The sequence below is a fragment of the Rattus norvegicus genome, chromosome 3 (genome assembly GCF_036323735.1).
Source record: "Rattus norvegicus strain BN/NHsdMcwi chromosome 3, GRCr8, whole genome shotgun sequence".
Taxonomy (NCBI): domain Eukaryota; kingdom Metazoa; phylum Chordata; class Mammalia; order Rodentia; family Muridae; genus Rattus; species Rattus norvegicus.
Genome location: NC_086021.1, coordinates 144,854,403 through 144,871,683, shown reverse-complemented (window position 1 = coordinate 144,871,683; position 17,281 = coordinate 144,854,403). Strand labels below are relative to the sequence as shown.

Below are 17,281 nucleotides of genomic sequence, written 5' to 3'. Positions count from 1 at the left end.
ATGAAGGGCTCAGGCAACCTCTGTGTATGTGACTTTTGGGGAAATTTTCTAAGGAAATCACAGGCGTTAAGATTTTTTTTCCACGTGTAAAAAAAGAATTACTTTTCCATGCTTTCTCTTTGCGTGCAGTTTCTGAACCATGAAGGAAAGAGTTCCTTTAAAAGTAAAGATTAAGCAGATATGAATGTCCCTTGTCACCACAGAGTTGATGCCCTGTGTGTCTCCGGCTATCTTTCTTTCCCTCGATGCTTAGGGACGGATTAACTGAACTAGGGCAGTGGGGGATTTAAAGCTAAAATAAAGGCTTGTGTCCTTTCATCACTTTCCTTCCTTGTGGCTTTTCTTAGGTTTGTAGCAGGTGTCTGGTGGGTTCCTAGGTGAAGAGTCTTCTTGCATTATCTAATTGCCAAGTGGATCAATTGAAATTAAATTGCCACCCCTCTCTTGTTCTCATTGGACAGACATCGATGACTGTTCTCCAAATAACTGTTCCCATGGAGGCACCTGCCAGGATCTAGTGAATGGATTCAAGTGCGTGTGCCCACCCCAGTGGACTGGCAAGACTTGTCAGTTAGGTAAGAAAACTCTCGTGACTGTCATTCTTAGCCAAGGTTGGCTGTGAGGCACAGCCCAGCTGTGAGGCAAGATGAGCATGTGACCGGCAGTGTGTGTCTACTTCATCATCCCCAGTCATTTATTATCAGGGTCTGATGGGCCTGGGAGAAATACCTTGCATGCAAATGGCCTAGGGTTTTTAGGTCCTGTGGGAAAGCCCTGGGATTCCTTGATCCATGTCAATTGTCCAAGGAGTGTTCAGCTGGGTTCCAAACAGGGATGACCTCATGAGGAACTAGCTGTCTGCATTCTTTTTGCCACGTTTAAATCCCAGCAACTGGATCGTGCTGGGCTTTGCACAAAAGTGCCTGGTGCTGTCTGTTAGCCAGCAACCCAAAGGAAAGTTATCAATTAGCATCCCTTGTTGGATAAAGGCTGGGGAGAGGACTCCAATGCTCCAAATGGAGGACTCCTCCTATTTCTTGTTTAGCTAGCTTGTTAAAATGTCTCATATTTCAGACCAGCTCTATGGTGTTTCCATTTCAAGGGGACAGCGGTGGGGGAAGGGGAGGCAGCCCCCCATTTGTCACTGTTTATCCTTGCATTCTTTTCAGATGCAAATGAGTGCGAGGCCAAGCCTTGTGTAAATGCCAGATCCTGTAAGAATCTGATTGCCAGCTACTACTGTGATTGTCTTCCTGGCTGGATGGGTCAGAATTGTGACATAAGTGAGTGACTTTGTGTCTATTTCGATTTTATGAAACTTGGGTGACCGTAATTTTCTACTCATCCCCCTCCACACTCCTGCTCCTGGGACTCTTGCTCCCCTTACTTTGTGGCGTTAAAAGGATGGAACCCACAGCTTTGATATAAGCCTTTAAGCGCTCTCCATCTGAATAGAAGGAAAACCTTATATTATTAGTGGGAAAGGAATGTTTTTGGAGAAGGGAGGGCCCAGGCTAGCAGAGCAAGGAAAACATACAATTTATCAGGCTTGTTAGCTGCTAAAATTGGGCATATTGTGATAAGGTGATTTGAAACAATGCTGTGAAGTTTCACTCCTTGTCTGGGAGGACTAGGGAGGGTCCCCACCCAAATGTAATAGCCTTATCTCACCGGAAGCACAGGGAAATCTGATTGAAGCTTTTATCAGCCCTGTACTTTTCAGGTGAACCCGAATTCAGTGTCACTTGGCTCTTTAATGTGATGACTTGTTTATTATTTTAGATATCAATGACTGCCTTGGCCAGTGTCAGAATGATGCCTCCTGTCGGGTACGTAAATCATTGCTTAAATGGAAACCTTGACAATGACAACAGTCTTCTAAGATTTATGTGACACTAGGAGCCTTGTGCCTGTGGGATTTAAAATGCCAGTAAGAAGCTGAGTCCCTCACCAACCCTAGCTTCCCAGGAGCCATTGAAAGGCAGGCATTCAGAACCGCTAGTCCGTGCCCAAGCTTAGCACGTGGCCATCTCAGCGAGTCGCCTGAACCACGGCAGTCATGTCAAATCACTGACTTTCTGGATTTGTGAATACCTAGGGAAATCAGCATGTGTTTCTTCCCCTTCTCATCTTCCAGGATTTGGTTAATGGTTATCGCTGTATCTGTCCACCTGGCTATGCGGGCGATCACTGTGAAAGAGACATCGATGAATGTGCTAGCAACCCCTGCTTGAATGGGGGTCACTGTCAGAATGAAATTAACAGATTCCAGTGTCTGTGTCCCACTGGTTTCTCTGGAAACCTCTGTCAGGTGAGCACAGGCCAAAACTTCAGATCAACAAACTTAAACATTGAACTCTTTTTCTCCATCACCCTCCCTTGTCCCCTCCCCCTTTAACCCCTTCTCCCACTCTACTGCTAGACATTGACTAGCACCCTACTGACTGGGGAATTTCTGCTAGACAAATTCTGTAGAAGGCGGTGTTGAATGATTTCTTACTGATTACTGTGGCCTGTTCCCTTGACTGAGTGTCATCCCATAATCCTGTTTTCTGTGCTATGTCACTATGCCCTGGCTTTAATGCTTTCCCAGATGTGGCATACCGTAAGGGTTATATGAGTTTGTTCTGTACAGGGGGTCTTCTTGAGGAAGTGGTTGGGAGGGGTGTCACGTGTTTACTGCCCAGAGAAGTGATGGCGTCACCTTTGTTTTATTTTGATCCTCTCTTTCATACTCTTGCCATCTGGCAGCTGGACATCGATTACTGCGAGCCCAACCCTTGCCAGAATGGCGCCCAATGCTACAATCGTGCCAGTGACTATTTCTGCAAGTGCCCTGAGGACTACGAGGGCAAGAACTGCTCACACCTGAAAGACCACTGCCGCACCACTCCCTGTGAAGGTATCTCACTCACCCGTGACCCGCCCCGTCCACAGACCATCTTCTGCCACCTCCCCTTAGAACACCTATAATTGGTAAATTGGTGAGGAAGGCTTTCAGATGGACAATACTTAATCTGATCACTTAGGGGAAACAAAACCATATGGAGGTAATCTGTCAGGCTGCCAGTTGGGAGAACCTCGAGTACCAGTTGCCCAAGGGAGAGGATGTGAAATCCATTTATCATCCCAGTTCAGAGGTGGCCGAGTTTGTGACAAAGAGAATTGCTCTGAGGAGCGCCGTCAGCAGGGGTCTGTAGCAGTAGGGGAAGTTTGGGGTCTGGATCAGTTATTGTAGCTATGGCTGGGTATCGGTGCTTGAGACACTTTTTTAGTGTAGTTCATTTGAAAAGTACCTGTGGCCTATGGCTGCTATATTGGGTAGCATAACTTGAAACCTTGTATGGATAGGTTTGTCCTTTAGCTTTGCTCAAGGTGGAGGAGAGCGGGTGTGGTGGTGCATGCCTTTAGTCCCGGCACTCAGGAAGCAGAGGCAGGCAGAACTGAGTTGGAAGCAAGCCTGGTCTACAAAGTGAGTTCCAGGACAGCCAGGGCTACACTTATTAGAGAAACCCTGTCAAGTGAGGGTGGGGCGCTGGGGTGGGGTAGGGGGTAGTGTAGAGGTACTCTTACTACTGTGACAAGCACTTAACAAATCAGATGGATATTAAAGTGCGATTAAAAGAAACTTTAAAAAATGTTCCATCTACTTGGGAGTCTTACATTTTACCTGTCATAGGAACACTGTTGGGTTTTAGTCCCCAAGTACCTCATTAGCCCAAGGAATGGCCTATCCGATCAGGCAGGCATGGGCTAAGTCCTCTGCTTAGAAATGCTGTCTGTGAGTGTGTGGCTGGAGTCTGATCCCAAGCCTGTGTTCAGTGATTGACAGCTGCACCGTGGCCATGGCCTCCAACGATACGCCTGAAGGGGTGCGGTATATCTCTTCCAACGTCTGTGGTCCCCATGGGAAGTGCAAGAGCGAGTCAGGAGGCAAATTCACCTGTGACTGTAACAAAGGCTTCACCGGCACCTACTGCCATGAAAGTAAGACTCCGCTTGGAACGGGGAGCCCAGTGGGTACCCAGCTTGGGGGGGAGCATTTGTTTCTGAATTGCTTTAGTAAGAACTTAAGGTAGAAGACTTCTTTAGGCCCCAGATGGAGGCCTTAGTCAATTGATAAGATCACCAACAGTCTCTTAAGCTTCCTAATATGACTTTGGAATGTCGTGGAATCTTACTTTGAGTGGTCCCCCTTTTCTATAGAGGCTTTTTCCCCCCAGGCCTGCCCAGCATAGAAAGGGTAGCGATGTTCCCAGGCACGTTGGCTAAGGAGGCAGCTGTGAAAGTCCCCAGACAGTGGTTGGTGGCTGCATGACTGGCCCTTCGGCTCCTCATTTAGCCCTGTGCTTCCTTTCATAGATATCAACGACTGTGAGGGCAACCCCTGTACGAACGGTGGCACGTGCATCGACGGCGTCAACTCCTACAAGTGTATCTGTAGTGACGGCTGGGAGGGCGCGCACTGTGAGAACAGTGAGTGCTGCTGCTCTAGGGGACAGATGGCGTCAGGGTGGGGGTAGAGCTGGGCTAGCACCTTTCCTTGGGGGGAAGCCTCTTTTCTTTTGCAGAGATTTCTATTATGGTGGCTATAATGACCTCTTGTATCTCCTTGGCATTTAAGGGCGCTGCGCCACTGGGGAGTGGTAGAATTAGGTTGGTAGTTAGAGTGAGTGCCTAGAAGGAAACCTATCTGACTTATCATTCCTGTCCACCTTGATTTTAATTGCCACGGTCATTCCGGAGGGTTGTGTTCTTTATAACTTGTATTCTTTCCTCCCAGCCGAGAACTCCTCTAAAAGGGTGATAGTCCTAGGACAGCTCACTTGTTCTTGGAAGATAGCATAGAAAAGCCAGGATTGGATCTTATCATAGGTGAGCTTTTTTGCCTCTTACTGTGAACTTACTTCAGCCTGTTTCTCTTTGGTTCTAGACATAAATGACTGTAGCCAGAACCCTTGCCACTATGGGGGTACATGTCGAGACCTGGTCAATGACTTTTACTGTGACTGCAAAAATGGGTGGAAAGGGAAAACCTGCCACTCGCGTAAGTGTTGCTGCGCAGGTCTCTTGTCTGTCTGTGAGGGAGGGGAACTGTCCAGCAGAGAGACTCACGCCAAGGTCTTCTTTCTTCAGGTGACAGCCAGTGTGACGAAGCCACGTGTAATAACGGTGGTACCTGCTATGATGAAGTGGATACGTTTAAGTGCATGTGTCCTGGTGGCTGGGAAGGAACAACCTGTAATATAGGTAACCTTCTGCCCCGAGGTGGGATTTGCTGTGTGTCTGAGGTTCTCTGCCTCCAGGGTCTTAGGTCATTTCCTTGGGTCTGGTTCTGCCCCTTCAGACCACCTTGGATCCTCTGGAAGTGGGGTGGTCCTAACCTGCTTTTGTTTTATAGCTAGAAACAGTAGCTGCCTGCCGAACCCCTGTCATAATGGAGGCACCTGCGTGGTCAATGGAGACTCCTTCACCTGTGTCTGCAAAGAAGGCTGGGAGGGGCCGATTTGTACTCAAAGTGAGTGGCCTCCCCCGAATTCTTCCTGGGTTGCTGCAGCCTACCCAAAATCCCCACGGGGACTTGGGATGGAAACCAGAAGCACGGCTGTTTGATGTCTGCTTTTGGATCACCTGGGTCCTTACTAATGACTTGATGGGATACAGCCCTGACCTGGGCATGAGAAAGTTCCCTGGAGATAAGTGGAGACAGATGGTGTCTCTGTTCCCAGCCCTGGGTCTGATGCAGTCTGCCTCCTTCCATTCTCAGCCCTCCCTACTCCCTGCTCCCTACAAGGGCCTCTTCCTGTATACATGTGTCCCATGGCGAATGAAACCGAGTATGGCCCAGGCCTGCTTCCAATTTAGACTAGGTTTTCAGCGTAATTGAATGGTATTAAGTGTGACTTTTGTCATTTGAATGCTATGGAAAGAAGTAAATGGTGCTTTGATGGAGACCCCCAAAGCTGTTGTCTTTTCTTTGCAGATACCAACGACTGCAGTCCTCACCCTTGGTAAGTGTGACAACCTCTTAAGCTGGTACTTGGCTGTAAGGTGCATGGGAATCTCCCGGGATGAGGTTGAAAATGAAGGTTCTGATTCAGGAGGTCTGTGGTGGGGCTGTGTGTTTCTAACAAGCTCCCAGGTGACCGTGCCCTGCTGCTCTGCGGACCACACTTTAATTATCCAGGTTGTGTCTTCATTTAGCGCAATGATTCTCAACCTCGGGCTGCACACGAGAATCACCTGGGGAACTTTTAAAAGTCCCAGCGCCTGGGCTGCGACTGAGACCTAGGAAATTAGATTCTCAGGGGTAGGATCCGGGCATCAGTATTTGTAAGCTCCTCGGTCAGCAGCAGATATGGCCTGGGGTGAAAAGCTGGTGTTTGTGGCAGGCTTGGAGGTTGGTAACTCAGGTCACCTTTGGTTTCTTAGTTACAACAGCGGAACCTGTGTGGATGGAGATAACTGGTACCGGTGCGAATGTGCCCCTGGTTTTGCTGGGCCAGACTGCAGGATAAGTAAGTATCACTATAGCTGATCCCACCCCACCCCCATCCATCCTCCACGGCATTCAAATCATTCCTCTTTAAAAACAATGAAGACCATAATTCCAAATAGCCCTGACAACTCAAGTAATCTCCTCCCTCCAGCTTGGATTTAAGTCCCTTGACTGTTGTCCTCCCTAGTCATTCTCTGGGTGGCACGGCCTTCTTTGTTCTCAGGGAGAGTGCCAGCCATAGAATTTGACAATTAAGTATGAGAGAGCACTGAGGGGAAAAAGTGTAGGCTTCCCTCGTGATTAGCATGAAATTATGGCCATGCTATTGTCCGTGCAGACGGCTGTGTCTCTGGCTTCCTTAGACTGTTTTGTAGTGGGTTTGACCAGGCCCCAGACAAATGATTGGGATCAAGAATTGAGGGTTTTTTTTTTTTTTTTTTTTTTTTTTTTTTTTTGCCTACTTTAAAAAACATCTCTTTCCCACACAAAGATAGTGCAGAATACTCCGTTTTGGTTGTTTTTTTTTTTTCCCCCTCAAATTCTTTAAAATTTTAGTGGTAGTTTTGAAGTCCCACAGTCTGAGAAGGGCTGAACTTCTGCACTAGATAGAATTATATATCTCTTTTCACTTTCTAAATCAGGCTTTGGAAACAGAGGGCCTCATCCGTCCCACCTGTTTTTTGTAAATAAAGTTGATTGGTGCTTGGCTGCACTTACTTGCTCCTGTCTATGTCCTGCACCTGCTTCCAGGGTGCCACCAGACGCCAGTGGTTATGACTGACTTTATGGCCTAGGAAGGTAGAATGTTCACTCTGACCTGTTTTCAGGGAACGATAGCCAACCTCACTGTGAAGTGTACTGTCAGAGGAGAAAGGACCTAAGGAAAACTGGCTCCCTCAGCAAAGCTTCTCGGCTTTACGAATCAGAACAGTGGTGGTCTTTGAGAGTCAGGAGCTGCTAGAGGCTTTATGGGAGATTAGTGACTGGTTTGTTGTGTACGTGGAACTTCACCAAGCTTTTGTTAGGATTTCGATGCTTTTGGCAATGTCTGAAAAATCTTCCCACCAAAGCCTGAACGTGGACCTCCTTTCTCCTAGACATCAATGAGTGTCAGTCTTCCCCTTGTGCCTTTGGGGCCACCTGTGTGGATGAGATCAATGGCTACCAGTGTATCTGCCCTCCAGGACATAGTGGTGCCAAGTGCCATGAAGGTAGGTGTGCCAGGGTCTGGCTGCCTTCTGTGTGTGTTCTGAGTTTAGTGGGCATCACAGTTACCACAGTTCACGGTGGGGGTGCACCGTGCTCAAGGAGGAAGGGAGTGAAGCAGGGTGGTAGCTACTGATTTCTGTTGCCACAAAGTTGCTGTGTAACAAAGTTCCTTAAAACCCAAGGGCTTGCAGTATCTATTTTCAGGGCTCTTAGCATGCTAGCCGGGCTCTTAGCATACTAGCCGGGCAGAGTCCTGACTCCAGGTCTAGTTTCTGGTTGACTGGTCATCAGCTATCTCTGGGGCATGTTCTTCTCATGGTAGATGACGGGCACACAGGAGACCAGCTCAACTGTGAAAGCTCCATTAAAGGGTCTTCAGGGTCACATCTGCTGAAACTCTTTTAGTCAAGTGGCCAAGTGAGCAGTCAGAGGGGGATGGCCAGTGCACGTGACTGACATTGTGAGAGGAGCTGTCATTACCACGTGGCAGAGGACATGGGTGTAACCAATTTCTTAACAGGGAGGGGGTGAAAAATTCAGAACCGTGATGTGATCCAGTCTGTGGGAAAAGAAACTCCTACTTAAGTGTCTCCACCTCTCAGTTTCAGGGAGATCTTGCATCACCATGGGGAGAGTGATACTTGATGGGGCCAAGTGGGATGACGACTGTAACACCTGCCAGTGCCTGAATGGACGGGTGGCCTGCTCCAAGGTAGGGCAGTGAAAGTCGCTAAAGTTCCCAAGAGCTGCTAATCATGGGTGGACATTCCTGTTAAGCCACCAGCTCCTGTTTTCTCCTCTCCAGGTCTGGTGTGGCCCGAGACCTTGCCAGCTCCACAAAGGGCACGGCGAGTGTCCCAATGGGCAGAGCTGCATCCCAGTCCTGGATGACCAGTGTTTCGTGCGCCCCTGCACTGGTGCTGGCGAGTGTCGGTCCTCCAGCCTCCAGCCAGTGAAGACCAAGTGTACATCGGACTCTTATTACCAGGACAATTGTGCGAACATCACTTTCACCTTTAACAAGGAGATGATGTCTCCAGTGCGTATCTTCTTAAATTGTTTCAAAGTAGTATGACAGTTTCAGAGTAGTCTGGGGGGGTCAGCTCCTCCCCTTAGCCAAAATCTGTCTCTTAGAACAAACTGAGGCTTCTACCTGGAGTGGAGACTGTGAGCCTTTTATTTCTTCCATTGCTTGACACGCGTGTTAATCTCTAAACAAATCCTTGTAGGGTCTCACCACTGAGCACATTTGCAGCGAATTGAGGAATCTGAATATTCTGAAGAATGTTTCTGCTGAGTATTCAATCTACATAGCCTGTGAGCCTTCCTTATCAGCAAACAATGAAATACACGTGGCCATTGTGAGTATAAGACCATTTCACTCCTAATTATTTGATGACAAGGGATTTAAGTTAGAAAATATCAAACAGCAATTGCGATAAAAGCATTAGCTATCCTTGTTGTGTTAAATTTGAATAACCACCATCCATCCGTTTGCTTTATTTCAGTCTGCCGAAGACATCCGGGATGATGGAAACCCTGTCAAGGAAATTACTGATAAAATAATAGATCTCGTTAGTAAACGGGATGGGAACAGCTCACTTATCGCTGCTGTTGCAGAAGTCAGAGTTCAGAGGCGCCCTCTGAAAAACAGAACAGGTGCGTGTCCATCTGGCACGTACCCTCGCCTGGTGACTGTGAAAATGATTTTACTGCATCATTCAGAAAAGTCACCATGCAGGGAATGGTCTGCCAGCCATCTCTTACATCTTAGAAGCCCCTCATGTCCAGCTCATAAACCCTGTGTTGTTATTGGCTGAGGAAGGCAGAGGTACATCTGACCCTTTCTCCCACTAGCATGCTGTCTGCATGTTCTTCTTGGGAAAACTCCCGTGCAAAAGAGGGGGGTGGGATTTAGAGCCAGTGCAAAGCCCTGGGGCGCACAGCAGTGCCTGTCCTGAGTGGTTGGTGCTCTCCAGGGCCAGTTTTGGGGACCTACCACAGCTGGTCCAGAACACTGAGCAGCACCCCCTGAGGGAATAGCTTGATGGTGCATCAGGGCACTCAGACTAACCCTGTGATGATCCGGAGCCTGACTGTTTAGACTGAGCAGAAATCCAGGCTTCTATCTTGGGGCAGTTGGTGTTGTCCATGCTTGTACTGGTTTTCTGTTGATTCTGAAAGCAGCCCTAATCCTGAGCCAGCAAAGTAGCCAGGCCCTGTGGAGTCGGAGACAGCTCCTATCATGTGGAGTTGGGAGAAGCTGTAGGGACTGCTCTTCTAGCCACCTGGTGCCTCTGCACACAGGTATCCTGAAGGCCAGCTTCTGGCAACAGTTAACCTCTCTGTTAAGTGACAGAACGTAGCTACAGTTGTGAAGAGGGACTTGTCCCCACAATGCCTGTCTTAGGGACCAAATACAGGAAGGCCTCTGTTGGTATTCTTCTGCCCCCATGGCGAAAGCGCTTCCTTTTGAGTTAACTGGTCTTTTGGCTGTCTTACAGATTTCCTGGTTCCTCTGCTGAGCTCTGTCTTAACAGTGGCTTGGGTCTGTTGCTTGGTGACAGCCTTCTACTGGTGTGTGCGGAAGCGGCGGCGGAAGCCCAGCAGCCACACCCACTCTGCCCCTGAGGACAACACCACCAACAATGTGCGCGAACAGCTGAACCAAATCAAAAACCCCATCGAGAAACACGGAGCCAACACAGTCCCCATCAAGGATTATGAGAACAAAAACTCCAAAATGTCAAAAATCAGGACACACAACTCGGAAGTGGAAGAGGATGATATGGATAAGCACCAGCAGAAAGTCCGGTTTGCCAAACAGCCCGTGTACACGCTGGTAGACAGAGAGGAGAAGGCCCCCAGCGGCACGCCGACAAAACACCCGAACTGGACAAACAAACAGGACAACAGAGACTTGGAAAGTGCCCAGAGCTTGAACCGGATGGAGTACATCGTATAGCAGACAGTGGGCTGCCGCCATAGGTAGAGTTTGAGGGCACCCCGGGGCTTGTAGTTTCTTTAAACTGTTGTCGTATCCCAGTCTGAGGCTGTTGTTGACTTAGAGTCCTGTGTTAATTTAAGTTTCGACAAGCTGGCTTCCACTGGCACTGGTAGTTTCTGTGGTTGGCTGGGAAATCGAGTGCAGCGCTCACAGCTATGCAAAAACCAGTGAATGTGCCCGGGTGTACATTCCCCTGCAGCCGACACGTCGGGCTCCCAGGAGCTGCCCAGGCCTAGGCCTCGGAGCTTCCACATCTGCCAGCGGTCCTAATGGTGATGGCAGCCTTAGGATCATAGTTTTATTTATATTTATTGACTCTTGAGTTGTTTTTGTATATTGGTTTTATGATGACGTACAAGTAGTTCTGTATTTGAAAGTGCCTTTGCAGCTCAGAACCACAGCAACTATCACAAATGACTTTATTATTTATTTTTTTTATTGTATTTTTGTTGTTGGGGGAGGGGGGGATTTGATGTCAGCAGTTGCTGGTAAAATGAAGAATTTAAAGAGGAAAAATGTGTCAAAGTAGAATTTTTGTATAGTTATGTAAATAATTCTTTTTTATTAATCACTCTGTATATTTGATTTATTAACTTAATAATCAAGAGCCTTAAAACATCATTCCTTTTTATTTATATGTATGTGTTTAGAATTGAAGGTTTTTGATAGTGTTGGAAACATATGGCTTTTTTTTTTTTTTTTTTTTTTTTTTTTTGTGAACTTTTTCTCATTACGTGTTGCCTGTAAGCCAAAAGTAAGGTGTTTGGAAATAGTTTCTCTTGGAAGGATGGGATAGGCTTCTTCCCCTGGGAATACTGATGGATTTTTTTTTTTTTTTTTTTTTTTTTGTACGACGTCAGGTGTTCAAACACTTCCTTGATAGCATCACTTTAAGACACATTCTAAGGACTGACTGAGGCAGATTGAGAATTCGTCTAGAACAGGTTTTTTTTTTTTTTTCTCTTTTCTTTTTTTATTTTTTCCTGCTTTAGACTTGAAAAGAGACAGGCAGGCGATCTGTGACAGAGCAGTTTAAGGGAACAAACTGAGCTATGTAGTCAGAATGTGACTGGTTGGATCTCATTAAAAGTATCAGATTGTGTGAAGTTGGAAGCTTACCAATCTTACTTTGTAAATTCTGATTTCTTTTCACCATTCGTATGTAATGCTGAACCACTTGTAGATTTGATTTCATTGTTGTTGTCTACTGCATTTAGGGAGTATTCTAATAAGCTAGATGAATACTTGAACCATAAAATGTCCAGTTAGAGCACTGTTTAGATTGGCCATAGAGTACACTGCCTGCCTTAAGTGAGGACATGAAAGTGCTATTACCAAGTTCAAGATCAAACAAGGCTTATAAAACAGTCATCCTGGCTCACCACGGAGCCCAGGAAGATACTTTGTATTGTCCTATTAGTGTTATATGAACATAAAATACATCTTTGATGTGTTGTTCCTGGCAATAAATTTTGAAAAGTGATATTTATTAAATTTTTTGTATGAAAACCTGGAACAGTGTGGAGTCTTCTGAGCTGGCTTTTGCACCCTGCTGTTTGGCACTGCTCATTCGGAGGACATAGCCTAGGAAAAGGGGCGGGGGTGAAGCAAATAGCAAAACTTCCTAGTACTCAAAAACCAAGGCTGCTGTGTAGGCAGGAGCCATAGGGTCAGCCCCCCCCCCCCCATTCCCTTGTCATTTGATAAGTGTGAATACTGTGTAAATAAATACCACTGCATTAATGGCTTGCAGTGTGCAGGGGAATTGTTTGGGAGCACTCCCAGGGAGTGCCCACTGCACTAACAGGGTTAAACAGATTTGGTATTGAGGTGAAGGAGGGAGACTGCGCTTTCTCTCTCTCTCTCTCTCTCTCTCTCTCTCTCTCTCTCTCTCTCTCTCTCTCTCTCTCTCTCTCCACCATTTGGATTGGATTAATAGTAATTCCTTGCAGTCATTACAGACCACACCCTATGGCTCTGTGTGTACACTTATCTTCAGTGGGTCTCTTTGCCACTATGTGGGTAGACTAATGTTAGAGCTCACCTAGTCACCACCTTGGTCCAGGGAGTGTGTGTTGGGCTGCCTTGCTACCTTCTACTGAGACCTGGTTCTCAGTATTCTGACTTTCCAAGGGGTTACAAGATCAAACTGCCCTCTGAAGATGGCAAAAGCTGTAGTTCCCTGTGGCTCCAAGGGCCTTGTCAATTCCCACACTGGGAGGTGCAGGAAGCTGGCCTCTGGTTCCTCTTCAGCAAGGGCTGAGTTGTGGTGAAAGCCATGTGGACACGTTCCAGCAGCTGTGTAGTCACCAGGAGCTCCCCGGTTCTGGAGAGGAAGCCCAGGGTTACCTTTCTCAGAATGCTCTTTGGCAACCTAGACTTAATGGTATAACAAACGTGGTCAATGTTGAGGAGAGGCATGCTCTGCTTCCCCACACAACCCCCCAAGCCCAAGGAAGCTTTCTCCTTTTCTACCAGCCTAGAGATTATTTTCAGGCAGCTCATTTCAGGATGGAGGAAACTCCTGTGCGTAAACACAGACCATCAAGGGATTCAATGTCTCCAATATCCCTAAGAGTATATCCAACAGTGTTTTGTTTGGGTGCCTCACTGAGGTACTTCAGAAGGACCCAGCTAGTGATGACTTTTTAGGTTCCCATGACATCTTGCCTTGGTGTAGCAATACCTTGTCATTAATCTCTGCCGGCAGACAGCTGGTTTCTGCAAGGTGGGGTTGGAGAGGGAGAAGCAGGGACCCTATAAGCCAGGAGACATTCTCATTAAACAGCACCAGATTCAAATTGCATTCTGAAGTAATACCTTGTTCTGGTGGTTTGTAAACTTGGATTCTGTTGGATTCTAGAATTCCTTGGGTAGCTGCCAGGTAGTTTTGTGCCAAGAAAAAAAAAAGTTAATGAGCTTCTGCAGTTCTTCATTCCAGGAGGGAAGTGATCTTGAGATTCATGGGTGTTGTCTTGACGAGTCTTTGGTCCCCGACACTGAGTCGTGGGAGGGCATAGGTCAGACCCCTGTGGGCACGGCTCAAAGCCAGGATCTTAATTGTGGAGAAAGAAGGAAGCAAAGGGAACGTGGTTATGCTGGGGTCAGGGAGTAGAAGAGAGGACTCTGCTTCACTGCCCTGGGAGGTGTTCTCAGCCCCTCTTAAAAGAAGCTTTGGCAGAGTAAAGTTCCAGGGCAGAATCTCACTGGCTAAAACACTAACATTAGGGTATGAAATACTGGAAGAGGATCACCCTGAAGCTGTGGTGATTACTCTGTTGTCCTGAGTTTCTAGACAACTAGGGTGGGAGGTGGAGGGGGAGTTAGTAGTCAGGATATTAAACCTCACTAAATGCAAGTGAGACTGTCATGGTAAGAAACGCCTCCTGCTCTCCTTGATGCGGAACCCCAGGATCAGAACTCCCCAAACTTGGATCTTGGTATCTCCATTTGTCAACAAGCCTTTCTCCTCTGCCCCTTCCCCCTTTTGCTGACACGCAGTAAATTTTGAGAACAAAAGTATAAGCTCTTCATTAATTACAATGTTTTCCCTCCTTGTTAAATAGAATTAAATAGCCTGGAAGCGGGTTTGTTGCTAAATTACCACCTGACATCATTTTTAAGTAAAATGATTACACTGTCCCTTAAGCAAGCTGTGGTCTGTGTGATTCATCTTTATTAGCTGATCTGAGGGGTCAATGAGTCAAAGTTAACTTCTTTAGCAATATTTCTTTGGTAGAAAGGAGGCAAAGAAAGCAGGAGGTGGGGGTCCCCACCTTCCTAAATGGCTTCTGCCCGCTCGCCTGCAAGTGAAGGATGGGCAGCTAAGCACCAGCTGCTTTTAAAGAAAAAGAAAAACAAACAAACAAAAAAACTGTCCTGGAGGTCCAAAGGGGTTTGAACTTAGGCTGAATGAAGCCCCGCCACTTCCGTTTGGACTGTGGGCCACTTTCTTGGCTCTACTGGGAATGAGAAAGAGGAGTTCAGAGGTTCCCGCCTGGGAGACATAAGTACACGGGTTATGGGAAGCCTCCTGCTAATGTGTATTTATACTTTGTGAGCTCTGATTCATCCAAGCACTGGAACACAGATCTGCTTCCTGAGGTTCAGTTTTTAAATAGATAGTTTGCAAAAACAACAATTATTTTTTTTTCTTAACATTTTTTCCCACCACACAAGCAGCTAAACACCCTGGCTCAGACTATGTCAGCCTCTAACAATGCCAACAAACAGCCCGGCTACCTGAGGTAGAAGGTGGCCCCCGAGGCAGGTCTTTTGAGGTTCTTGCCCCAGAAACCTTAAAAACAAAGTTTAGAAGTCATTAAGACCATGCTGTTGCATCACTAGGACGGCATGCAGTGTTTCTGCATGTACTAAAAAGAATGAATTCTCCTTGGTGAGTAACTGCTTTGTGGTGAACCTGAGGCTGTGGGCTGGTGCTTGCAGGGTCGGGGCTGTGTGGGTGCCTGGCAGCCAGGGGACCTGCATGGCATCCTCAGACCATGTCAAAGGGTGTGGCTCCCATGCCTTGGACCTGTGTTCTACCTGCACTGCCTGCACTTGCGTGCCAGGCACAGCCTCTCTGGCATAGAGTGTGTTCCTTTCAAGTCCAGAGCGGCTTTTACTAGTCTCAAATTATGTATCATTATGCACGGGTCCAGTATTAACCTGTGATATGCAAGTCAGGGAAATTAACGTGGGGGAAAGGCTCTTAAATCCAGAAAGAAATTTGAATGGAAGTTTGCCCATAACACCCAGTCTCTTGAAACTATCCATACCCAGGAGACCAAGGGTTGACTTATTTATCCACAGAGCAAAACCAGATCTGAGCAACAGGAGAGGTACAGCTTTGTGTTGAAGCCATGTTGTCCTGGCAGCGTGTGTGAGACACCTGGTGATTCCAGAGACATGGGTTTGCGCTGTCCTTCTAAGGACTACTCGGGCAGCCATACAGTTTGTCCCCTCCGTGGTTAGCAAAAGGAGGGTGAAGAGCTTTCATCACGGACTTGCCAAATGCTAGTGTAAGCAGTGATCCTCCCCAGCAGAGGATCCAAGAACAGCCAACTAAGGCCTCAAGAGCTTCAGCCTGGGCTTGGACTTGGAGATCTCCTTCCCGGGGTGTTTGGTTTCGTGCTTCATCTGAGAATTTGGGTTTCTGTCAGGATCTAATCTCTATGGAGCGCTGTGATGAATGCTAAACAGGAAATAGACACATAGGGTCCTGGGTGCTCCAGGGAGAAGATACTGTGACATTCGTTAGCTCTATTGACCTTGACTATGGCATCTCCAAGTCAGGGAGCAATGGGTGTTTTCTGCATCACAGATGAAGTCGCAGCTCTTTGGGCTTCCCCTTTGTTCCTGGGAAGTTTCAGACTTCCTTTCTATGTTCTGCTTCATACAATTAGAAAATGAATTGCAGGAAAAGGGGTTCTGAGAGGAAACAGGTCTCCATAGGTTTCACTCTTCACACCCTTGCTTGTGTGTACACACAGGTCTGTACATGTACACACACACACACACACACACACACACAAATATACATAGAACTTTATGAGCATTTTCAAAACTGTGTTACTTCTGGGTCTCTCTGCTGCACAAACCTGAATAGGGAGTCTGCTAGTAGTAGCAGTTATATAATTAAGCCCCATCCCATATGCCTACCTCATTGACAAGGCTCCTTCTATATTATAGCAGAAAATCACCTGAGCATTTAAAATTATTAAAATCTAGATCACATGAATGACCCAAAGAACTAAAGGTAGCCAAGTCCAGTGAGCCAATCAATGGTGGTTACAACTTGCTGGCAGCTGACTGCTATAGGCACATCTCCATGACTGTAACCAGAGCTCTGCTTTTCCCCTCTAAAATGCTACTCACTTCCTGCCCTCGCTCACCGAGGATGATGAATTATCTTTTGAGTTGTCTTTACCTGTCTGTCCCTGTTTGTCATGTCAGTGTGGGCCAGACCATTCCTCTGTACCAGGTACCCATGTAGGAACGACTTGGATAAACTCCATCTTGTGGAGAGAGATAGAAATCCCCCAAGTTCAAGTTGGAATACTCAAATACCCCCGATGGCTTTGTAGCATTGGAAATATACTTTCACAAATTCAAATCACAAAGCAGCAACACAGGGCGAGTGTGGCTGCTCTACAAGTTTGACTAAAACTGAGGCAGTGTTCCTGGGTAAAGAAAAGGGAACAAGGACTGAGGTGGGAAGAGGCTCGGGTCTCACCACAACACAGCCTCCTTTCTCCATCTATACCCAACCATCTCTAGCTCACTGTGAGTTCTAGACAATGCTGGCTGTAGTACTGTTACCAGGGAGGTTCTAAAATATTTCCACAAGCCCTTCTACTTCCACACTGGCCTGGCCCATGATTTGACTGTTAATTTCACCCTCTTGGTGTGCAAGCCAGAATTTATGTTCAAAGGCAAGAATTTTTGGGCCAGGCTTCCTTGATTCCAGTAACATTTCTTTCATCCACATTTCTGGTTTGGAATTTTCTCCCACTAGGACCTTAACAACAGTTTTTGTGTTTTGGGTTTAGACAGAATTGGGGATT

At 46.9% G+C, this 17,281-nt stretch overlaps 1 protein-coding gene across 1 annotated transcript in view; it reads left to right on the top strand.

Annotated features, from left to right (window-relative positions):
- Nucleotides 1-12,231, top strand: part of Jag1 (jagged canonical Notch ligand 1) — a 35,431-nt gene extending 23,200 nt beyond the window's left edge. Inside the window, 18 exon segments of the mRNA NM_019147.2 lie at nt 462-575; nt 1,170-1,283; nt 1,783-1,829; nt 2,138-2,311; nt 2,752-2,902; nt 3,823-3,987; nt 4,363-4,476; nt 4,934-5,047; nt 5,137-5,250; nt 5,402-5,518; nt 5,984-6,011; nt 6,433-6,518; nt 7,597-7,710; nt 8,311-8,420; nt 8,514-8,747; nt 8,938-9,069; nt 9,217-9,367; nt 10,213-12,231. Coding sequence (NP_062020.2) covers nt 462-575; nt 1,170-1,283; nt 1,783-1,829; nt 2,138-2,311; nt 2,752-2,902; nt 3,823-3,987; nt 4,363-4,476; nt 4,934-5,047; nt 5,137-5,250; nt 5,402-5,518; nt 5,984-6,011; nt 6,433-6,518; nt 7,597-7,710; nt 8,311-8,420; nt 8,514-8,747; nt 8,938-9,069; nt 9,217-9,367; nt 10,213-10,673 — 2,540 coding nt within the window. The 3' untranslated portion in view covers nt 10,674-12,231.
- The last annotated feature ends 5,050 nt before the right edge of the window (nt 12,232-17,281 follow it).